The following is a 25813-nucleotide window of genomic DNA, read 5'->3' as shown; positions in this document are numbered from 1 at the left end:
AATCTGACTTGTATCTTTGGCCTACTGATTTTCCCAGAAGTCTGCACAATCACACAAGCAGGAAATGATGTTGCTGGGGGCGTTCTGTACACATGTGTACAGGACACCTCCAGGTGGCCCTATTGCATTGCATTTTCAGAAAATTACAGAGCTGCAGATTAAAAAGAAAATTTATTTTTTAATAACATTCAATTACAATATGACTTGTGTCACAATTGTATACGCTATATTATTTTTTCTTTACTTGCCATTTTTTTTCCCATTACGAAAGTAGAGTTGCCCTTTAAGGCTTGTTCATGCCGTTTCTATGATTAAAACAAAATGATGAACCTCTCATATATGGATATCCATGTTTCATTCCTACGATTGTATAAGCTGGTGAATGGGGGTGCAGAAGCCTGGGATACCCTTGTCTTCAAGAAATTCTAAACTCTTGCAGGAATTTCCAGTGGTGAGATCAGGGCAGCAGGAGAGTGTCTTCTAGGCATCAAATCTGTTATTTCACCTTGTACTTAAAGCGGAATGCTGGTTTAAAAGGGTTCAGGTACAACAAGGTGTATGCCACATCTCTCGTTTACTATTTCCATGTTTGCCAAGTGTTGGAAGTACTGCTGTCACCATACTCCCAACACTCTGGCAGAGCCACACTGCCTACCTCTATCCTCCTCTGTCCATTCACAGAATACTTTGTTTTTTGTGAAAGGGTAATGTAATAAAAAGCCTTCTTTGATTGGGTAAGAGGAAAGGAGGAGTAGAGCTTCTGCACATGATTCTGCAGCTGCAGGATTGATGACACAAAGGTCCAGCATCAAAACACCAGAAGTATAATAATAGCTATACCACCGATACTTAGTAAAAATGTACAGTAAATAAAAGAGAAAAGTCAATGAGGTGGATACAACTTGGAGTTAACCCCTAATAAGACTGCAAATTTTTAAAACTGCTTCATTTTCTGAACATCATCTTTAACTAAATGCATATTCAGATGCTTGCAAAAACCAGTACTGTTTTAGCAATGCAACCAAAACTCATTACAAAAATACAAACTGCCTTAAAGAGCAGAAGTCACGATTTTTTTTGCTGGCCTTTAATAGTCAGCTTCACATAAGTAATGTAAATAAAATCCCAAAAAAGCGTTACAAAATTTAATGCATTCAGCTTTGATTGCACAGGCAGTCTATTATCTGTAGAAAACCAAAAATATATACAAAGACTCACTTCAGAAATTCATATATTTTACTTACAAATATCTGTACGCTCAAAAATTTAACATAAACTTTAGGGGCACTTATTGTCCTGCACGTGTGTGCATGTATATATATTTATATATATTTATATTTATACACTTTTATTAAATAACATTTTACAAACTGTATAGAACTTTTTTTTTTGTACAGCAAATCCTTTGCCCTGGGAAACTGTTGGTGGGGGATAAAAATGGAGAAAAAAAATCCAAGTTTTGTTGCATGTTAAGTCTTAGGAGGTGTGCAAGCAGTGAAAGGAAAAACTGAGAGGTTGAGGTATTTAGCCACGCACACAAAATAGATTGCAGCAACACCGTTAAAAATCCAAATAGCTCAGAAAATCCCCCAAAATGTCAAAACAAAAGAAATGAATACCAATAATCCATTGGGGGCTGGAAGGGTTATATAGAAAGTAGTCCATTCTGCAACGTCCGCTCCGTTATGTGTCACAAACTGCGTGAAGACGTCCAAGGTGACTGTGTGCACTAGGGAGCCAGACGAGTTTGTTCATCCATAGGTGATGTGAAAAAGAGGTGGTGTAAGAAAAATAAGTGGTGTATGGAAGGCCAACATTTTTTCCCCCAAGATCATGCAAGGTATTGCTGTAGTGCGGTTTTTGCCCTAGAGAAAGCACATAGAAAAACAATTTTCTAAGAAAATAAATCATTTTTGCAAAGCATATAAATACAATGGGAACATTTTGTTTTTCTCTCTCAAATTGTTATCTACTTGTGAATAGGCTTTTTCAAAAGGAGCAAAGAATTGGAGTAAACAACATAAAGGCACAGTGGATATAAAACGTCTACCCACCCCTGTTAAAATGTCAGGTTTCTGTGATGTAAAAATAAAATAAAAAATTAGACAAAGAAAACACTTCCACCTTTAATGTGACCTATAAACTGTACAACTCAGTTGAATAAACTGAAATCTTTTAGGTGGAGGGAAGAAAAAATAAAAAATAAATAATAATAATATGGTTGCATACGTGTAAACACCCTTGAACTAATACTTTGTTGAAGCACCTTTTGATTTTATTACAGCACTCAGTCTTTTTGGGTATGAGTCTATCAGCATGGCACATCTTGACTTGGCAAGATTTGCCCACTTTTCTTTGCAAAAACACTCCAAATCTGTCAGAATGCAAGGGCCTCTCCTGTGCACAGCCATCTTCATCACCCCATAGATTTCAAATCGGATTCAGGTCTGGGCTCTGGCTGGGCTATGCCAAAACTTTGATCTTCTTCTGGTGAAGTCATTCCTTTGTTGATTTGAATGTATGCTTTGGGTCGTTGTCACGCTGAAAGCTGAAGGTCCTATTTGTGCTCAGCTTTCTAGCAGAAGCCTGAAGATTTTATGCCAATATTGACGGGAATTTGGAACTGTTTATAATTCCCTCTATCTTGACCAAGGCCCCTGTTCCAACTGAAGAAAAACAGCCTCAAAGCTTGATGCTGCCACCACCATGCTTCACTGTGGGTATGGTGTTCTTTTAGTGATGTGCCAAAGTTATCTTTTGGATTCAAGGCCAAAAAATGTACCTCGGTTTCATCAGACCATAACACATTTCCCACATGCTTTTGGGAGACTTTAGATGCGTTTTTGCCAAATTTAGCCGGGCTTGGATGTTTTTCTTCATCTGTCTTGCCACTCTACCCTATAAGCCCAGATATATGAAGAATACAGGAGATTGTTGTTACATGTACCACACAGTCAGTACTTGCCAGATATTCCTGCAGCTCCTTTATTGTTGCTGTAGGCCTCTTGGAAGCCTCCCTTTTCTTACGTCTTTTCATCAATTTTGGAGGCAACGTCCAGTTCTTGGTAGTGCCACTGTTGTGCTACATTAATGTCAACTGCCTTCACTGTGTTCAATGGTATATCTAATGCCTTGGAATCTATTTTGCATCCATCTCCTGCCTGATACCTTTTAACAATGAGAGCCCTCTGATTTGGCAGCTCTCTGCAGCCCATGGCTTTTGCTGTAGGATGCGACTAAGAAAATGTCAGGAAAGTCCTACTAGAACAGCTGAACTTTATTTGGGGTTAATCAGAGGCACTTTAAAATGATGGCAGGTGTGTACTGACTCCTATTTAACATGGGTTTGAATGCGATTGCTTAATTCTGAACACAGCTAGATCCCCAGTTATAAGAGGGTGTGGCTTATGCAACCACATTATTTTTTTTATTTTTACTCCCCCCCCTTAAAGATTTCAGTTTGTTTTTCAAATACGTTGTCACATTAAAGGTGTAAAACTTTCTGAAATGATTTATCTTTGTCTCGTTTTTTATTTTACATCACAGAAAGCTGACACTTTAACAGGGGCGTGTAGACTTTTTATATCCACTGTACTTGGCAAAGATAATTGCAGGCAGCTACAGTGCTATGAAAAAGTATTTGTCCCACTTTCTGATTACATTTTTTTTTGCATATTTCTTATGCCGCATACATACGATCATTTTCCGGGTTGTAAAAATGTTTTGTTTTTTAAAAATGTCATTTAAAATGACCGTGTGTGTGGAAAAAAAAAAATCGAACATGCTCTATTTTTTAACGACGTTTTAATCAATGTCGTTTTCGGGTTTTAAAAAATGATCGTGTGTGGGGGCTTTAACGATGTGAAAAACCTGCGCATGCTCAGAAGCAAGTTATGAGATGGGAGCGCTCGTTCTGGTAAAACTACCGTTCGTAATAGAGTAAGCACATTCATCACTCTGTAACAGATTAATGTGATTCGGATTATCAAACAGATTTTAATATTACACAAAGATAACCCGAGTAAATCTAAGATGCAGTTTTTAAATTATGTTTTCATTTATTAAGGGAAAAAAGCTGTTCACACCAGCCTTGACCTATGTGAAAAAGTAATTGCCCCTCCCATGCTGAATCATGAATAAACTGTGATTAACTACAATTTTTTGGAAAGCCGAGTTATATTGCACTTGCCATACTCAGGCCTGATTACTACCAGACCTGTTGAATCAAGAAATCACATAAATAGAAGCTGTATGACAAAGTGAAGCATGCTAACAGATCACAACAAGTCACACATCATGCCACAATCTAAACAAACTCAAGAACAGATTGGAAACAAAGTAATGTACATGTATCAATCTAGGAAGGGTTGCAAAGCCATTTCTAAGGCTTTGGAACTCCAGTGGACCATGGGGAGAGCCATTATCCACAAATGCTGATGACTTGGAACAGTGGTTCCAAGAAACCTTCCCAGAAATGGCCGGCCTACAGAAATTAATGCAAGAGCAGGACGATGACTCATCCAAGAGGTCATAAAAGAACCCAGAACAACATCTAAAAGAACTGCAGGCCTCACTTGCCTCATGTAAGATCAGTGTCCATGATTCAACAATAAGAAAGAGACTGGGCAGAAATGGCATCCATGGGAAAGTTCCAAGGCCAAAGCCACTGCTGACCAAAAAGAACACAAAAGGCTCATCTCATATTTACAAAAAAAAAAAAAATACTGATTATCCCCAAGATTTTGAGGCAAATATTCTGTGGACTGATGAGACAAAAATGTAACTTTTTGGAAGGTGCGTCCTGTTACATCTGACATAAAACTATTACAGCATGTCATAACAAGATCATCATACCAACAGTCAGACATGGTGATGGACGTGTGATGGTCTGGGGCTGCTTTGCAGCTTCAGGACCTGGACGACTTGCCATAATTGATGGAACCATGAATTCTGAGCTCTAGCAGAAAATCCTAAAGGAGAATGTCCGGCCATCAGTTCGTGACCTCAAGAGCACTTGGGTTATGCAGCAGGTCAATTATCCGAAACAAAACAGCAAGTCCACCTCCAAATGGTTCAAACAAAGCAAAATTTAGGTTTTGGAGTGGCCTAGTCAAAGCTCGGACTTCAATCTAATTGGGATGCTGTATCATGACCTTATACAGGCCGTTCATGCTGAAAAACCCTCCAATGTGGCTGAATTAAAACAATTCTGCAAAGAAGAGTGATCCAAAATTGCTCCACAGCAATGTGAAAGACTCATTGCCAGTAATCCCAAATGCTTGATTGCAGTTGTTGCAGCCAAGGGTGGCACAACCAGTTATTAGGTTTAGCTAGAAATTACTTTTTCACATAAATCCAGGCAGGTTTGGACAGCTTTTTTGCCTTAAAGGGGTGTTCCAACCTTTTTTGTCAAGTTTATTAAAAGTCAGCAGCTACAAAAAGTGTAGCTGCTGGCTTTTATTAAACAGACACTTACCTGCTCCACGGTTCCAGCGACACGCCGGCCGGGGCCCCGCTCCTCACCGGCCGGCGTCTTCATTCCTAGTGTGGGCAACCGGCAGTGACAGCTTTCGGCTTCACGGCCAGGCACCCACTGCGCATGCGCGAGTGGCGCGGCGCCGTCCGATTGGACAGGCGCTCGCCTACAGGGAGGGGCTGCAATAAGGCGATTAAGCTATTCGCCTTACCAGCCCCTCGGCAGAAGGAGGAAGTGGGACAGGAAGTCCCACTCCTCCTGACCCCCCACTCCCCCCCCAAAAAAATTACATGCCAAATGTGGCATGTAAGGGGGGAAGGAGTGGATTAAGCGGAAGTTCAATTTTTAGGTGGAACTCCACTTTAATAAATGAAACCATCATTTAAAAACTGTGTGTTGTATTTACTCTGTTTTTTTTTTTTGTGTAATTATAAAATTTGTTTGATGATCCGAGTCATTTAAGTGTGACAAATTTGCAGAAAAAATAAAAGATCAGAAAGGGGGGAAATACTTTTTCACACAACTGTATATATATTAAATCAAGGCTGTAGTTTTTTTTTATAGGAAAGAAATGGTTTCCTTCAACTCCAGTTTCTGTTTCATAAGTGTAGTGAAAAGTGTGTGTTGGGACTACCATGGATTTTCGAGGGGCTTTACGTAAATATACATTCACTGCGTGCTTCAAGCATACTTACTTGTCACAGAGGTTTGGATCTGTCGATTGACTCAGTTTGTGCAGAATGTCAACAATCCCAATTTCTCGCAGCTTATCCTGACGCTCTTGTGAGCCTGTGGAGGGAAGATACTACATTGGCAAACTTGGAGGGATGTGTAGAAGTGGTTACAGAATCATGAGCTCTAATCCTCTGACTTCCTTTGTAGGTGCCAGAGACATTTTAGGTACTGCACTGCAAAACTATTCCATGTGGAAGAATGTAGAAATAAAATTAATGGGCAAAATACACTTCAGGGTTAGGCCCTAGACTGCATATTAGCAGTTTGTCATTTGCAAGGAAAAAGGTAAAAGTATTGTGGAGCAATAGTTAGAAATTTTAATAGGTCCTGGTTTTAAAAAAAATATTTAGATTAGATTTTTAAAGCAGTTGTATACCCCTTTTTTTTTTTTACTTTTACCTACAGGTAAGCCTATAATAAGGCTTACCTGTAGGTACAAAGAATATCTCCTAAACCTGTATAGTTTAGGAGATATTCCCTTTGCAAGCAGGCGCTGACCTCGGCGGCGCATGCGCTCTAAATGCCCGCTGAAGGTCCGGCAGACGCTGCCGAACCTTTGCTGAAAGAAGTCTCCTGCACGCAAATGCAGGAGTGACGACATTGCGGCTCCGGCCACTCACAGCGCTGGAGCCGCGATACCCGGAAGATACGCTAAGGGAAAATGTCAGCTCCCTCGGGGTGGACCAGGAACACCTGCCGATGCCTCGTTCTAAGGTAAGTATTTCATAATGAGCTAGTATGCGGTGCAAACTAGCTCATTATGCCTTTTGCCTTACAGGTTTAAAAAAATAAATATCTGCGGGTATACAACCACTTTAATTTAACAGGATTCCTGCTTTATTTATTATTGTAAATGCAAAAAAAAAATAATCTCTTAATAATAAACGTATACTTACCTGTTCTGTACAATGGTTTTGCACAGAGCCGTCTCGATCCTCCTATTCCAGGGTCCTCTGCCACTACTCCAGATGCCTCCTCTTGTTGGTGTACCCCCATAGGAAGCAGCTTATTACAGGCCGAGCACTTTGTGTGCGTCTATAGACATGCGGTCTCCCCAATCTGCTCACAGGATTTGACTGACAGCAGCTTGAGCCAATGGCTCTTGCTGCTGCCCAAGTCCCTGTGAGAAGAGGAAGAGAGGGGAGAGAAGACAGCAGCTGGGCACGGCACTGGATCGTTGACAATCTCAGGTTACATTTTTAAAGATGAGGGGAGGGAAATGGTTAGTAGGGTGTTTTTTACCTTCATGCAAGAAATGCATTAAAGTAAACAACACCAAGGCATTAGAACCACTTTAATCTAAAAGTTGAATTTTTAAAATCACAAAACAATCTACCTCGTAGTGGTGGTATAATGTTACCTCTTGGAGCTGCTGAAACGCCTTGGTTTTCATAGTGTTAGGCCTCGTACACACCAGCAGATCTGTCCGATGAAAACGGTCCGCGGACCGTTTCCATCGGACATGTCCGCTAGGATCATTTGGTCTGATGGCTGTACACACCATCAGACCAAATTCCCCACGGACAGGATACGCGGTGACGTGGCCGCCACGATGACGCGGCGACGTGCGCGACCCTGGAAGGTCAATGCTTCCACGCATGCGTCGAATCACTTAGACGCATGCGAGGGCTTTTGGCCGAGCGGACATGTCCGGTGAGTCATACAGACGACCGAACATGTCCGACGGACAGGCTTCCAGCGGACATGTTTCTTAGCATGCTAAGAAACATTTGTCCGCTGGAAACCTGTCCGCTCCGCTGGGAATCCGGTCCGGTCGGCCGTACACACGACCGAACATGTCTGCTGAAACTGTTCGGTCGTGTGTACGAGGCCTAAGTGTACTGCATAGTGTACTTGGGTTTTGAAACATCTAGTTATAGGCGTACAGCTAAGATTTTAAAATTTTGCATGATAGCCACATACTACTGTAAAATGAACATCCGGCTTACAACGACTACTGCATAATGGACTTTTTGACCTCTGGTACACTCCCAGAAAACAGTCAGGAGTGTGCAACATACAGCACAGAATACAAAGTTCAGAGGTCAGCAACGACTCCTAACCGCCATACTTTGTATGCTGTGCTGTAATGTACATACCCTCATTGTCCTAGGCTACTTCTAATTGCTGGACTGTATAATACAGTCCCTGTTCTGGTGATATCTGTAAAATTGTGGGTTTGTCATAATTTTCTTTCTTTTTGACAATAGCCATTAGAACACAGAGATGGTGAATCAACCAGTGGAAAAAAAAAATACAGCAATAAAAAGTATATTAGCGATTCTAACCCTTCCATATTGTATCTATCTCATTTAATTTAAACACTTTTTATGGATATACGGACTGCATCATATGCTATAGCAAGTAGGCTCAGGTTCTATTTAACAATGAATCTTTAAGCCACTTCCACTGCCAATGTAGTGTGGCAACAACTATCATTTGCCGTAAATCTCTATAGCTGCTGTATTATTTCTCTTCTTACAGTGCTCAGGTCTTCCACAAACCTAGCAATGATTTAAACGCACTAAAGATAAAGCAGAACTAAAATATATATAGTGGTAAAGTAATAATCATTGCTTGTGCTTTGTTAAACATTATGTGCATTTTGTGCCAACATTTCTGCAATTTTGTTTACAAAAATATATCTCTATATATGTGAAAATGCAAGTTGCAATGAAAACAAGAAAGGGAAAAAGGCTTAGCGGCAATAGCTCATAAAGCTTTGAGGCTGATTTACTGAAGAAGCTGAGAATATTCACACAAATATTCACACAAATGTTTAAAGTGGAGGTTCACCCTAAAACAATCATTTAACATTACATCCAGCATACTAACGACATGTACAGTATGCAGGTATTTTTTTTTTTTGTTCGCCGTACATACCGGTATATTCTTATTTTCCCCCCGGGTTCTGATTCCCACGGGACTGGGCGTTCCTATCCCTGGGTTAGATGATTGACGTCTGGTGAAAAACTTCCCATGACGCACAAGGCGCGTCACCAGTTTTCCGTAAATAGCCGACCTGCGAGTCGGCTCTATATGGTGCCTGCGCAGTCAGCTCTACACGGCGGGCACAGGCGCCGTATAGCGCCGACTCGCAGGTCGGCTATTTACGGAAAACTGATGACGCGCCTTGTGCGCCATGGGAAGTTTTTCACCAGACGTCAATCATCTAACCCAGGGATAGGAACGGCCAGTCTCGCGGGAATCAGAACACGGAAGCCAGGGGAAAAATAACAATATACCGGTATGTACGGCGAAAAAAAAAAAAAATACTTGCATACTTTACATGTCGTTAGTATGCTGGATGTAATGTTAGATAATTGTTTTAGGGTGAACCTCCACTTTAAATATTGATTCATCCAACCACGTGAAAAACGAATTTCAGTTTACTTATTTCATCTGCATATTATTGAATAATTGAAGTAAATGCTCACACAATTAATTGTGTGAAGATTCTCAACTTTCTTGGTAAATAAGCCTGACTGTGTCTGCAATACCAGCATGAACAGTGTCTTGTCATTCAGGCATATTCAAATCTGGTTCTTACAATAAAAAAGGTAGCTCTACATAAAACTTTTTTCATTTTCTTTATTTGGTCAAGAGATTCCCATCACTCATTTGAGGCATAACAAAGGTAGGATGGGCCAATCCCCCCCCCCATCAGGTTCACCAAGAGCAGCTTTAAAGGGCTCATCTACTAGACTTCAGCATTAGACGCATGGACCAACCACTAATGATGTGTGCATAAACATGCAGACTTGCAGCAATCCTAAAGGACTGGCAAACAAAATGACTCAGGTGGGGGTGCTTGCACAAATATGAAATTTGCCTGATCAGGCAATAATCGGTACTCTAAGACAGCAGTGATGCAAATTTACATTCTTACCTTCCTCTTCATTCCACGTGAGATTTGCTATGCAGAACATTGCAGCCAGCTGGAGTTTGAGATTGGAATGGCCCTGTAATAGGGAAGACAGAATACAAAGGCATAATTTGTATATTCAATAGTAATTTATTGTCCAAAGCTTTGAGAACATGACAATGACAAATGAACAGGTGCCTGAAATGTAAAGAAATGGTGATAAACCAAAAATAAACACACATAACAAAAGACTGCGCCTGTAATATATATCTCACACACACTATATATATATATAAATAAATAAATAAATAAATAAAAGAGTGGAAACCCCAGAGACGTTCCAGAAAAGCAGTTTTGCTTGAGTAGGCCTGGAGACAAAGCAGTAAAAAACTAAGGGCCAGATTCACATATACTTGCGGCGGTGTAACGTATCGTCTATACGTTACACCGCCACAAGTTTTCAGCGCAAGTGCCTGATTCACCAAGCACTTGCGTGTAAACTTATGGCGGTGTAACGTAAAGGTGTCCAGGGCAAGCCCGCCCAATTCAAATGGGGCGTGTACCATTTAAATTAGGCGTGCTCCCGCGCCGGACGTACTGCGCATGCTCCGTTTTGAAATTCCAGCCGTGCTTTGCGCGAAGTGACGTCATTTTTTTGAACGGCGACGTGCGTAACGTACTTTCGTATTCCCGGATGTCTTGCGTAAAAAAATAAATTTGAAATTCGACCCGGGAACGACGGCCATACTTTAACATGGCTCATCTAAAGTTAAGCCATAACTTTGCGACGGGAAAAAATTACTAGCGACGACGTAATGAATGCGAAAACCGTTGTGGATCGCCGTAAAACCTCATTTGCATACCCGATGCTGGAAAACGACGCAAACTCCACCCAGCGGCGGCCGAAGTATTGCATCCTAAGATCCGACGGTGTAAGTCAATTACACCTGTCGGATCTTAGGGCTATCTATGCGTAACTGATTCTATGAATCAGTCGCATAGATACACTCAGATACGACGGCGTATCAGGAGATACGCCGTCGTATCTCTTCTGTGGATCTGGCCCAAAGTAGGAAACGAAACCAACTTGGGCCAAAGTTAAAGGTGCAGATAGACAGATACAACTTATATAGGAGGATTTGTTTCATCTCTATGCATAATATATATATATATATATATATATATATATATATATATATATATATATATAGACATATGAACTTCCATTGCTGTCCTGAAAATGCAAAGATTGTGGCTTTTATGTTGACAATTTGGCATAACTGCTAAGATACTGACCTGTAGCAATTATACAGATCAGAAGTTTTGAATTCACTTGCTGCATACTTGTTTTAAGTCAGTGAGCCAAAGTAATGAAGCTAGGGACAACCAGGCATCTAGCATTTTAATAAAAAAGCCAGCGCTTGCAGTCTGTACCTACAGGCCAGGGATTGCTTTTCAAATTATTATTTAAAATATATGCTATGCGAAAGGGTGTTGGAAAAGGCCAAACTCGACATGTTTCATGGAAAAAGTCAGAAACTGAAGGAGAGACTTTGCGTCCTTCAGCCCTAAGGTCTAGATCTGCATGCACAGTGGTATGTCCACGTGCCTGCCATTAAAACCAGACAGTCAAACTCTGGTAATTACTACTACACATGTTTATGAAAGCATTAGCAGAGGTTACCTTGAATGAAAACCAGCATTTGAGCCTGCTGGGGATATATATTTAAATCTCATTTATTTTTTTCCTGTACAGGTCAAACTTGGCTCTGCCATCCTCCCACCTCATCCAATGACCTATTGGTCGGTGCAGAAAAACTCACAATAAAAGGAGATGCTAATACTGACTTGTTTTTGAGTGTGGAAACTCCATCGCTGTCATCCTTACTTCACTACTAGGTGGGTCACTGACCTGGAACAAGTACAGTGAGGAGAAAAGGAAATACCCCTGCTTATTTTGTTTGCCCACTGACAAAGAAATTATCAATCTATCAATTTAATGGTAGGTTTATTTTAACAGTAAGACAAAATAACAAAAAATCCAGCAAAACACATTTCAAAAAAGTTATAAATTGATTTGCATTTTAATCAGTGAAATAAGTATTTGAACCCTTTGCAAAACATGACTTCAAACTTGCTGGCAAAAACCTTGTTGGCAATCACAGAGGTCAGATATTTCTTGTAGATATCCACTAGGTTTGCACACATCTCCTTAATGTGCTTTTTCTTGAGCCACTCTTTTGTTGCTTCGGCGGTTTTGGGTCATTGTCATGCTGGAATACCAATCCACGACCCATGTTCAATGCCCTGGCTGGGAGAAGGAGGTTCTCACCCAAGATTTGACGGTACATGGCCCCATCCATCGTACCTTTGATGCAGTGAAGTTGTCCTGTCCCCTTAGCAGAAAAAGCATATTGTTTCACCACCATGTTTGATGGGGATTGTGTTATTGGGGTCATTGGCTGCATTCTTCCACCTCCAAACATGGCAAGGTAAGTTGATGTCCACGTGCCTGATTTTGGTCTCATTTGACCACATTGCTTTCACCCAGTTCTCCTCTGAATCAATAAGATGTTCATTAAAAAACTTCAGAGAGGTCTGTACATGTGCTTTATTGAGCAGGGGGACCTTGTGGGTGATGCAGGATTTCCGCCCTTTACGGCGTAGCGTGTTACCAATTGTTTTCTTGGTGACAATGGTCCCAGCTGCCTTGAGATCATTGACAAGATTCTCCCGTGAAGTTATGGGCCGAATCCTCACAGTTCTCAGGAATATTGAAACTCTACGAGGTGAAATCTTGCATGGAGCCCCAGACCGAGGGAGAGTGACAATTATTGTATGTGTCTTACATTTGTGAATACTTGCACCAGTTGTTGTCACCCTCTCACCAAGCTGCCTGGCGAGGGTCTTATAGCCCATTCCAGCCTTGTATGCGTCTACAATCTTGTCCCCAACATCCTTGGACAGCTCTTTGGTTTTGGCCATGATGGAGATTGGAATCGGATTGATTGCTTCTGTGGACAGGTGTCTTTTATACAGGAAACAAGCTGAGATTAGGAGCATTCCCTTTGAGAGTGCTCCTAATCTCTGCTTGTTACTTGTATAGAAGACACCTGGGAGCCAGAAATCTTGCTGATTGATAGGGGATCAGATACTTATTCCACTCATTAAAATGCAAATCAATTTATAACTTTTTTGAAATGCGTTTTTCTGGATATTTTTGTTATTCTGTTTCTCACGGTTAAAATAAACCTACCATTAAAATTATAGACTGATCATTTCTTTGTCAGTGGACAAAACGTACAAAATCAGCAGGGGATCAAATACTTTCTCCCTCACTGTATGTACTTATGTGGCAGAACACAGGATATGCATATGAATGTTTTAGGTCAGTGAAGAACGGTCATAATTATTTCTTATCTTTGTTAACACTCCCTCCTAAAAGAGATGTTGAGGAGGTGGACTATGGGTCAAAGCCAAGCAATATTTATACAGGAAAAGTGAGAATTTTCTACTTCAGCTGCCGAGATCTCTGAAGCAACTGATCTTCATGACAGGAGCTTCATCCCAAAGATAAAACGTCTGCTTTTAAAACTTTTTCATCACATATTTAGTCTAAGTTGTCCAGGTCATAAGGGTTGTAAAGTGGCTGCTGTTTTGTGGGCTCTAAGGGTGCAGCCACACCAGAGAATGCACCAAAGTTTGATTACGTATGAGAACCCCAGCAGGGGCAATCCTGTTTAAAGCAATGGGAGACTCCTGCAGCTAATTGTGGTAACTTGCATGTAATCGCTGGGAAATGCCGCTGGAGTTCATGTAATCTCTGTTGGGTGCATTTGCAGATGTGAATGCATCCTAAACTGGTCTGCGGCAGTAAGCAGGAGTGAATTTATTTTTTTAGTTTACTGATCATTCTACATTATTAGGCCCCGTACACACGACCGAGGAACTCGACGTGCCAAACACATCGAGTTCCTCGTCGAGTTCAGTGTGGAAGCCGCCGAGGAACTCGGCGGGCCGACTTTTGCCATTGAACAACGAGGAAATAGAGAACATGTTCTCTATTTCCTCGCCGAGGTCCTTGTCGGCTTCCTCGGCCGAAAGTGTACACACGGCCGGGTTTCTCGGCAGAATTCAGCTCTGAACCAAGTTTCTGGCTGAATTCTGCCGAGAAACTCGGTCGTGTGTACGGGGCCTTAGACTTACCTGTGATCTTCAACTGTAGATACTGCACACAAGAACAAGGTTGTGGGTGCAAGCAGCAGAAATTAGGTTTTGCTAAAGGGCTAAATGTGTCAATCACATGAGGAATACAACATTGCCACAGCAGCTCAGCACAGGACCACTTGTCTTTTACAATGAGAGGTACAGGCTAAAGTGGTTAGGAAATGTTATATAAATGAACTCTTAAGCCTAGTACACACTAGTAGTTTTTCTTCGTTCAACCCAGCAGGACTGTACCAAGTGGTGTTAGTACAGCGATCTCCCCTACTGTTCTATTGTGTTCTGACAGGGGGACGGCCCCCCTGCCAGAACACTCCGGTCAGTGCTCTCAGCTATTGGCCAATCGGCAGACATTTTTTGGTCATGCCTCTTTGACAGACAGCAGCCGAAAGGCTGGCTTCGATCAGACCGACTGTCGTACACACGGGCAAATGTCAGCTGGTTGAATAGAAACCAACATTCGGCATGTGTGTACTAGGCTTTACAGGTAGGGTACTTCAACAAGGAAGAAGACGTGGGCCACACCAATTACACACAAGCAAGATTACAACTTCAACTTGGTCTTGGAACATCCTGGAATCTGAAGTTCAGAGGAAGTAAATGCAAAGATAGGCTGAACTGATCAGCCTTCTTCCTCGGCAACCCCTATGGCAGGGATATGCAATTTGCGGACGTCCAGCTGTTGCAAAACTACAAATCCCATTGTGCCTCTACCTCTGGGTGTAATGCTTCTGGCTGTCCTGCTATGTCTCATGGGACTTGTAGTTCTGCAACAGCTGGAGGTCCGCTAATTGCATATCCCTGCCCTATGGGATTACAAAGATACCATCATGAAAGAGGGAGGCTGCCATTACTGAATTCATCTATGACAATACTAGCTTTCTGACTGTCATTCGAATACTTTTGCTTCACTGCTGTCGCCAATCTGGAACAAGTCTAGCACACTTTTATGACACTCATTCACAGCATGTTTGTTCTGGGGACTGTGACTGAAACATACTGTAGCCAGTCATCTAGCACTTTTAGAAGGTGGCCTGCGATGGCAGCCCCCTACGTCTCTCATGTTAGAGTCACTTTTGGTATCACTTTGTGCAGCTTCTAACATCATTCAGAATTCATTGACGGGTGCATGTGACCTCCTACTGGCCTGCATATAACTTGCTTTAAGCACATTTTGTATTCCTACAGAATTTTATGGGAATGCAAAACGTATCCAACTTAAACAAAAGTCTGCTGACAGAAGCTCCAAAGCTGATGTAACACTGGTGCTGCTGGTAATATGACAGAAGCAGAATTACTCAGGTGCAACAACCACTTCCCTAAGGCCCCATACACACGATAGAATTTATCCGCAGATACGGTTCAGCGGACCGTATCCGCGGATAAATCCTCTCTAAGATTTCAGAGGATTTCTATGCGATGGCGTGTACACACCATCGCATTGAAATCCGCGCTGAAATCCTCTGCCGATGACGTGTCGCGCCGTCGCCGCTATTATGACGCGGCGACGGGCGCGACGCTGTCATATAAGGAATTCCACGCATGCGTCTATTCATTACGGCGCGTGCGGGGAATCCCTTTGGACGGATGGATCCGGTAAGTCTGTACAGACGAGCGGATCCATCCGTTGGAATGGATTCCAGCAGATAGATATTCTGTGCATGTCGACAAATATTTATCTGCTGGAAATCCATTCCAGGGGAGATTTATCTGCGGATAAATATCCGTTGGCGTGTACACACCATAGGATCTATCCGCAGAAACCCATTTGATGGGATTTATCTGCGGATAGATTCTATGGTGTGTATGGGGCCTAAACGTTTGCCACTCACTTGCTGGCCAAAACACTGCAGAATTTTACTCACTGACAAGAAAGCAGCAATGGAGCAATGCCTTGCTGGTCCGGCCAGCCAGAAGAAAATATGGGGTCCATTAGTGATCGTGCCACTAGTGCGACAAGCCCCTTGGAAGACTGATAAAAGATGTCTAAAGGAGTCTTGTGATGTCAGTTTGATGTGACTGGAAATGTAATAAAGCAGCCATGCATTTATCTGTATTATTGTATATTATTATTAAAACACCTTTTGCCATTAAAAGGGCTGTATTTCACATTGCGAAATTCAGACTCCTGCTGTTACCCAGAATTCATTAAAGCATGTGCAGCTATACTTGGATATCAGCACCATTATATAGCTCATGCAATACATTTATGTAGCGGTTGGCAAATTGAACAATGATTTTATTTTACAAAGGAAATACCTATAACTCACACAGTGCTGGCCTTGAAGTGGAGAGAAAAGAAATTGTGAGCATGCAATGGTAGAACTGCAACAAAGACACAACAGATGTGGCTTAAAATGTATCTAAACCAGTGAACACAATTTTTACATATTGCAGCTTGCCAGACCTTAGATGTGGTGGTTGCATTAGTGTTCTTTTTCAACTGGTGGTCCTGCCAGGAACACTTTCTATTCTAGAGTGAAAACACACTCCCACCATACTGTATTAACAGAGGAGGAGCATCGTTACTCTTGAACAGGACTACAGAACATCTGTCCCTTAACTCTCCCCCATAACATAGGGTGAAGGTGTTCTGCAATCCACAGAGGAAGCTGGGAACAATAATAGCCGATAAATGATAGCAGAGGCAGAAAGTATAGTAAGTTATCAGTTCACAACATTTCTGGCAGGGGCAACAGGTTTTTTGCACTAATCAAATTTTTAATATATATATATATATCTCAATCACACTGTATTTATTGGCGTATAACACTCACTTTTTTACCCTGAAAATAGAGAGTAAACTGTGCCTGCATGTTATACGCAGGGGGCTGTGGAAAGAATTGTTCCTGAAACTTCCCTCTTAAAGTTAAGGTGCGTGTTATACACTGATAAATACGGTATATAACAAAATGAGTTGAATGGTACAATTAACAAGGCAAAAGGGAGCAATTAAAAGCTCAGTGTTAGGGTTTACATACACTTTAAATATCTGTTTACCCTGCTCCTAAATCAACTTAAAAGAAATGACAGATAACATTGCCAAAACGGTGCCAAGAAACAGGTCTGACTTACCACATAATACTTGATCTTCTGTAAAATATCATCATTCGTCATGATAAGGTCTTTTGCTGAAGTACCATCTGCTATATTAGCAAGTATACAAAGTGTCTAGAAAACAAAATAAAAAACTTAACCTATTACACCTCTGTCACCAAACTGTTGCCTTTTGGCATTTTAAGATTTGAGATGATGGTAGATACACAACCTAGCAGGGAGACGATAGCTTAACCACCACTCTTATGGGAACCTACATAGGCAAAGCAGTGCTAACAGCTGGTAGGCCACATTGTGATATAGAATGGTACATTTTAAAGTACGTAGTTGTAAAGAAAAAAATTAACAAGAAAGCTAGGTGATCTTAATTACCGTATAACTTTGATTCTATGTTTGCAAAACCAAAAGCACAGACACCTAGAACTAAACACAGACTTTAGGAAGTAACATCTAACCTCAACTCACTAATGGTCTATTACTTTGATGGATGGCCTTACTGAACAATAAAATGCAAGAAATGAGAGATGTGGACCCAAACTCAACATCTACGTTTTTGGATTTAACTGCAAATGTTAATTTGATATTTTAAGACCACCACAGATTTGCTTATAACAACAATCAAAAGGTATATATTCGGCTGATTACATTCATATATTCTATTTGAACAGAGAAATTTGCTCCATACATAGCACTCGAGTTGTAACCCAGGCTCTATGATATACCTTCTAGATTTTCAGGCTGTAAACTTGTATGGGCAGGAGTCTGCTCTTTTAACTAAAGTATATGTGTTTGATATTAGACTGCACTATATTTGTCAAAAGGAAACCTTTTGTGTTACTCTCTCATGTGTATCAGAGAAGTAAAGCATGAAATGATAGCATTATATCCAGTGGGTAAGGAAAGTATTCAGACCCCCTTACATTTTTTACTCTTTGTTATATTGCAGCCATTTGCTAAAATCATTTAAGGTCTTTTTTTTTCTCATTAATGTACACACAGCACCCCATATTGACAGAAAAACACAGAATTGACATTTTTGCAGATTTATTAAAAAAGAAAAACTGAAATATCACATGGTCCCAAGTATTCAGACCCTTTGCTCAGTATTTAGTAGAAGGACCCTTTTGATCTAATACAGCCATGAGTCTTTTTGGAAAGATGCAACATGTTTTTCACACTTGGATTTGGGGATCCTCTGCCATTCCTCCTTGCAGAGCCTCTCCAGTTGTGTCAGGTTGGATGGTAAATGTTGGTGGACAGCCATTTATAGGTCTCTCCGGAGATGCTCAATTGGGTTTAAGTCAGGGCTCTGGCTGGGCCATTCAAGAACAGTCACAGAGTTGTTGTGAAGCCACTCCTTCGTTATTTTAGCTGTGTGCTTAGGGTCATTGTCTTGTTGGAAGGTAAACCTTCGGCCTAGTTTGCTGTCCTGAGCACTCTGGAGAAGGTTTTCATCCAGGATATCCCTGTACTTGGCCGCATTCATCTTTCTCTCGATTGCAACCAGTCGTCCTGTCCCTGCAGCTGAAAAACACCCCCACAGCATGATTCTGCCACCACCATGCTTCACTGTTGGGACTGTATTGGACAGGTGATGAGCAGTGCCTGGTTATCTCCACACATATCGCTTAGAATTAAGGCCAAAAAGTTCTATCTTGGTCCCATCAGACCAGAGAATCTTATTTCTCACCATCTTTGGAGTTCTTCAGGTGTCTTTTTTTTAGCAAACTCCATGCAGGCTTTCATGCGTCTTGCACTGAGGGGAGGCTTCCATTGGGCTACTCTGCCATAAAGCCCCGACTGGTGGAGGGCTGCAGTGATGGTTGACTGTCTACAACTTTCTCCCATCTCCCGACTGCATCTCTGGAGCTCAGCCACAGTGATCTTTGGGTTCTTCTTTACCTCTCTCACCAAGGCTCTTCTCCCCCGATAGCAGTTTGGCCAGACGGCCAGCACTAGGAAGGGTTCTGGTCGTCCCAAACGTCTTCCATTTAAGGATTATGGAGGCCACTGTGCTCTTAGGAACCTTAAGTGCAGCAGAATTGTTTTTGTAACCTTGGCCAGATCTGTGCCTTGCCACAATTCTGTCTCTGAGCTCTTCAGGCAGTTCCTTTGACCTCATGATTCTCATTTGCTCTGACATGCACTGTGAGCTGTAAGGTCTTATATATAGACAGGTGTGTGGCTTTCCTAATCAAGTCCAATCAGTATAATCAAACACAGCTGGACTCAAATGAAGGTGTAGAACCATCTCAAGGATGATCAGAAGAAATGGACAGCACCTGAGTTAAATATATGAGTGTCACAGCAAAGGGTCTGAATACTTATGACCATGTGATATTTCAGTTTTTCTTGAATAAATCTGCAAAAATTTCAACAAATCTGTGTTTTACTCTCAATATGGGGTGCTCTGTGTACATCAATGAGGATGCAAATGGCTACAATATAACAAAGAGTGAAAAATTTAAGGGGGTCTGAATACTTTCCGTACCCACTGTAAATCAGTGTTTCCCAAACCTGCCCTGAAGTCCCACTAATCGTTCTCATTTCGCTTAAACTATGTTATGGCCTATTTCACACAGGGTATATCAATGTGTGCCCCATATGAGAGCCATGTTTACCTGCACAGGGATGTATGGGTGTTCCAATCATCCCTGTGTAGGCAGTACCTTTGAGGTCAGTTGGGACGGAGCAGCTGCACAGACGCAGTTTTCAATCTGACATCCATCTAGGTGCATGGCTTTAAATTAAACCAAATGAATGTCAGGTTGGAAGCAGTGTGTCCATACAGCTTCTGCATCCCAATTGACATGATTGGAACTGCCATGGGGATACACGGAACACCTATGCATCTCTGTGCGAGTAAACATGGCCTCACATGGGGCATACAATGATACACCCTGTGTGAATGAGGCCTATGGATCATATCACACTAGCAACGTTGCAGCAGCCACAAAAACCTCTGCTTACTTTCTCATGTAGTTTGTATCTAGCTATAGGGTTGCTGTTGTAAAAGGCTATAGTGCTTCTCTATGCAGCTAAAAATTGCTGGTGTGCCATGATAATTACCAACTTCACTGGATAACACAAGTAGTTACTAAAACTGGCCATTCTGTCGCTAGCTCCAAATGCTGTAGAAAGTCAATTGCTCAGCGGTTGAGCTTCACATTGCTTGGAATTTCATTGGCTGCAAATATTTTTTTCCCCAGCAAACTCACTGAAAACAATGCACTCTGGTGATGGTAATACAGTAAAACCTTGGTTTTACAAGACAGTCAAAATGTTTAACTACATTTTGAATTGATATACAGGTGCAGTCTTGATATACAAGTAGCGTCATGTTACAACGGAGTATAAAACAGAACAGAGGCGCCTCTAATATGGTTACACTTAATGAAGGTACAACATTTAGCAAGTCACATGGTTGATGATTAAAACAGGCACATCCAAGTTTGCAGGCATCCAAGGTAAAGCTGTCCACATAGACCGTCCTCCACACCGCCATTGACGTCATCCCTTCCACGCTGCAGGCCTCGCTTTCAGCTTGCTCTACTGCAGGGTAGTCTTCCTGGTCAAGATTGCAGACTGACAGCGGTGGGAGCCGGCGGTGCAAAGGATGGTCTATGTGGACAACTTCTAATCAATCACGTGAGCTGCTAAATTTGCCTCTCTTCTCTTTCATACTCTGTAGTTCCTGCTGGGTTTTGCTTCTAATCCCCTTGTGGAGGCTGCCATTTGAGGATGGACATTTTATGGTTACACATTGCCATAATCTTTTTATATGGACTATAAACTGAAGGACTTAGGAATAAATGGTTGTGGAACGAATCATTTGAGTTTCCATTATTTCTTATGGGGACATTTTCATTGATATACAAGTGCTTTGGATTACAAGCATGTTTCTGGAACAAATAATGCTTGCAATCCAAGGTTTTACTGTATCTCGTTTTAACGGGTGTTAAGCAGTCAAGCTGAGGAATTGTGAAAAGTACTCTACCTTGTCTTCAGTGGCTAATCTACTATATAATAAAAGAACATAAGGGAAATGGAAGCAAAATGTTGAATATGGCAAATAAGATCAAGCTTTCTTGTTGCCAAGATAAAAAAAATAAACCAGCATCACCCTGTAAAAGAAGCACCCTGGCAGACCCTCTTGAAGAGATCTGGTGGCAAACAATATCCAACACTTTAGTTGTACGCTGACACAACAAGAAGCATTGAAAAGTAGTGGTGTCTAGAGCCCCTTAAGAAAAGTAAAGATTAATACACAACCCATCAGAAAGGTAAATATTAAACTGCTTCTTTTACACAGTGATGCTGATATTTTATTTATTTCTTACTCACTAAACACACACTATACTTAAACCTTAAAACTTTAAACCACCCATTGTTAATATACAGACAAAAAGGAAAAGAGGAAAATGTGTGGAAAGATTTTTCAGATAGCAAATTCCAACGTCAGTGGGTGTATTCCTGCGTTTAGTGATGAGCTTAGACACGTTCGGAGTCTGAACTCGCCTGAGCTATTCTGTAGGGGAGGTTTCTCAAATCTTGTCAGTCAATCCTAGGTGGTGGAGACATTCCTCGAGCTGCAGCCCAACATATACACGCCCCTTTCATACGTGTAGTTGCAGGGCAGAAAATGCCTCCACCATCGATGCTTGGCTGTTGACAGCTTCCCGGCAGAATAACTCGATGGGTTTGGACCTGTATCCGAACACCCCTGAACTCATCACTATTTACTACAAACTACATGTGAACTTCTAATACTAGTTGCGCACTTTTAGACAATATCAATTTTGCATGTTTTAGGTTCAATTATTATGTAACCAGTAATAGCACAAAGTAATTAGCTGACAAACCAGCACATGAAGCCATTACTGGAAATAAAAAGCCTGTGTCCCAATGAGAGTTTTAGGGTAATGTACTAATATTAAACATGCGCAAGGAAAATGCATTTACAATATAGCATACTGGAGCCAAAGAATAGCTGATGTAATACATTAAATGTGAAGGACTGGGCTCTACAGAAAATCGATGAGAATAAAATGTGTTATGCATATCTTACTTGTGCTAGTAAAATATTCATTACCTACAGTACTGCTAAGCTGTTAACTCATGCCAGGGAGATTAAAGCACCCTATCACTCATTATAGAGTACCACGATTCACGCTGCTAAAAGATCGGTCGAGTGCAGTACAGGTAATGCTGGCACTGAACCAGTATAATCATACCTGTTCCTTGACCTCTATGTTATGTTCCCCTTCAAGGATGAAGGTCACTGCTTGCATGATCTGCTTCCCATGTGTGCTCATTATCTGGTCTATGTGCTAAAGTGCACATAGAGGACAAAGAAGAGAGGAATAATGTTACCAACAGCCTGTAGGCAGGAAACACGGGTTGCGCTAGGTGAAATAAATAATAAATTCTAGGATAATTAGAACACACATTGTATAAAAACCACTAGGCAATAAAGCAATCCTTGATCAAATGCTGACATTTAATTATGTAGTCAGGTAACTATACATACAATAGATGTTAGACAAACTGGCAGATAATATCTAAAACATGTTGATGTAATCAAGAGTTTGAGAGACCTCTAGGCTCTAGAATTTGATCATTAGGATTCTATGAAAACAGAAGTGGTAATGTAATATCACAAAAGAAAAAATTAGACCTTTAGTTATTGTTTGAATGAGTCGCATACTGAAGCTAGAACAGTTCCCCTTAATATAATTGGGAACTGCCTACTAATATCAGCTATAAATTAGCTCAATATCTACAGATTAAGGCTACATTCACAAAGACCATTTAGGCCAGTGGGAATTGAAGCGGCAGGATGCAGAGATTCTTGCTGTGGCTCTGAGCAGCCGCAGCTATTCGTGGATCTCTGCACAGCTAGCAAATAACAATGTCAATAGTGATTGCTGGCTATAAAGAAGGCAGAAAATTACTGCAGCTGCCGGCAACCTGTCATTATAGAGAACAGGGCCAACTGACACACCTAGCCTCTCAAAATCACAGCAGGATTCGGATTCTTGCCGCTACAATTTGCACTGGTCTAAATTCGCCAGTGTAGATGTCACCTTAGTAATGCCAATTGTTGAGGAAAATAGACTCACTAATCATGAACATTAATAGCTGAGGACACCTGCCACATTTGTTCTCATATATCAAAATAATTGCAAATGAAAAGATGACTGACTGCCTAGTACAAGTCAGACATTACTGATAATGGAAGGCCTTTGGTGGGAAAGCATCTGTGTAGTGGACGGTGGGCTTGTGCTAGCTTTAAGACAGCCATAGATGGTATGAATCTTACAGTAGGGACTGGCCAAGATTTGGCCTACCTATGGGAAGGCTGATTGTACCCAAGTCAATCCACCGACCAACTTGGGTACAACCAGCATGTTGGATTTTTAAATGTAATATTACTGTGTTCTCCCAGGAGGGACAGCTCCCCGTCCCCTCCCACTGGGAAATTACAATAGCTCCAAGGAAGGGATTCCCCCGTCAACACTGTTGATGGGGGAATAGAGTTTCATGGTTGCAGGAAAGAAAAATCGCATCATCTATGGCCTGCCTTAGAAAATTTTCTCAAATCACCAGATCTGTTGTAATGTGCAAATAAATTAGAATTAGAGATAATTTTCCAGTTGTCATGAGTGATTGCATCTACTCCATGGGAGTCTATCTGTAGCACTGCCAGATAAGGCACAGTTGGCCGAGGAAAAGCTCAGCAAGGTATCAGCAATGAAGCAATTCACACACATACGCATGTTCTTTAGTCCTTTATTTAAAACAAATAGGAAAAATTCTGTTTTGATAAAAAAAGAAAACACTTATCTTGCTAAACCATTATACACCTGTGGCACTGTTTTTTCCATCAATAATTCGATAAGAATATAGCTAAAACCAAAACTTTTGGATAGTGTCAACACCCCTGTCACGATGTTATTGCTTGGGAAGTAAAAGAAAGATGTGGGGCACTGGATTCTATAAAGCAGTACTCATTAGGCAGCGCCCAGAAAAGTGGTCTTTACTCAAGCAGAGACCGAGTGTGCAAGGAGCAAAGTGCCAGAATCTGAAAATACACACTCCAAAAGCAGAAGGATTGGCTTCCATGTCAAAAGCACAACACAATATTAGTACAATATTACGTGCATATACAGATACATACATATAATGTATGCATATGCAGTGATCATACAAATTAACTTTCCCAATCCCACCAATTATTTCCGTCCAGTACACCCTATGTTCTTTTTGTGCTTTCCTCCTTGCACAACTAGTCACATTTTATTGCTACCTGTCTCCCTGCCGGAAAAATTCACACTAATTGTCCCGGTGACTTTTGTCATCTGGAAATATTAAATTGCATATAGTTAGGTTTTGAGCATAAGTTTTGTTATTTTTTTGCTGGGGATTAGCAATTGTTCACACATTACTTACTGGCCTTGTAGACAACAAGTTTCTGAGAAGTCCCAGTGTCTTCATCAATACATTCACATCAGAATCAGACAATAGTCGAAACAACTGCTCTGTGCTTAGACCTCTTAAAATGTCGGATTTTATCTTCTGGTCAGCTTGAAATGCCATGTTCTGTAAAACGGAAAAAAGTCTTATGAAGATGTTATCAATTAATAGATTATCATGTTAGCAGACAAATACTTACCATTAAAGCCCAGATGCCATTGACACGCAGGGCAGGATTCTCACTTAGCGTCAAACTACATAGTAGTTCTACAGCTCCAGATTCTAGAATAGGCTGAAAAAAATATTACTGGTGAGGAATCATTACAGAAAGTAATATGTGAATTATATCAATTTCAACAAACAAAACATACGAGTGAGTATATTTTACAACACACATTCCAGACAGCCCTATTGTACAAGTCAGAAAGTTGTTCAACAAACTGATCTGGTATACTAAAGACATATATAAATGTAATGCACAAATGTAGGGTTTCCACCTTTTTTGTGTTAAGATTTCATATTACTGAAACCTTATACAGATATTTTCCAGAGTATACAAGTAAAACTACCACTAGGGGTGCATGACTTGTTCAGAAACTCTGCTTTGGAAAGAATAAAAAAATGACCATCTATTGGTGTAATAAAAAGATAAACATAAAACCATTAGACAACAACTTGATTCCTCCATGTATTGATTTCAAGTGGAAAAAGCAGATTGTTCTAAGACAGGGGTATACCACTCCACGCAAAAGGTTTGTGAGGACTGAACACGTTTTTTGGGCGACTCACAATACGTATTCTCAGTGATACACTTAGTGACCATGCTGAGCACAGATAGAACGTGTTTCTATAGTAATTGTATTCTGATCATCATAAAAATAAGCCTTTCATGAACTGGGATGTTGCTAATGCTGTACTTAAAGGGTTTGAAAAGGCAGATTTAAAAAACAAAAAACAAACCTAGTTTACTTACCTGTTCT

At 41.0% G+C, this 25813-nt stretch overlaps 1 protein-coding gene across 8 annotated transcripts in view; it reads right to left on the bottom strand.

The window, feature by feature from the left end:
• Positions 1–1218: 1218 nt before the first annotated feature.
• The window catches only part of ARMC8 (armadillo repeat containing 8), a 156244-nt gene continuing 131649 nt past the window's right edge, over positions 1219–25813 (bottom strand). For all 8 annotated transcript variants that reach the window (XM_040357394.1, XM_040357400.1, XM_040357399.1 and 5 more), the window contains 7 exons: positions 25033–25125; positions 24810–24959; positions 22592–22687; positions 17376–17471; positions 10101–10173; positions 6172–6265; positions 1219–1865 (listed from right to left, as the gene is read on the bottom strand). In XM_040357394.1, the coding sequence (XP_040213328.1) occupies positions 1832–1865; positions 6172–6265; positions 10101–10173; positions 17376–17471; positions 22592–22687; positions 24810–24959; positions 25033–25125 (636 nt within the window). In that variant the 3' untranslated portion in view covers positions 1219–1831. The remainder of the gene's footprint in view (positions 1866–6171; positions 6266–10100; positions 10174–17375; positions 17472–22591; positions 22688–24809; positions 24960–25032; positions 25126–25813) is intronic.

This window comes from Rana temporaria, chromosome 6 (assembly GCF_905171775.1).
Source record: "Rana temporaria chromosome 6, aRanTem1.1, whole genome shotgun sequence".
Lineage (NCBI taxonomy): Eukaryota > Metazoa > Chordata > Amphibia > Anura > Ranidae > Rana > Rana temporaria.
The sequence above is the reverse complement of the archived record's forward strand: the minus strand, read 5'-3'. Positions and strand labels throughout refer to the sequence as shown.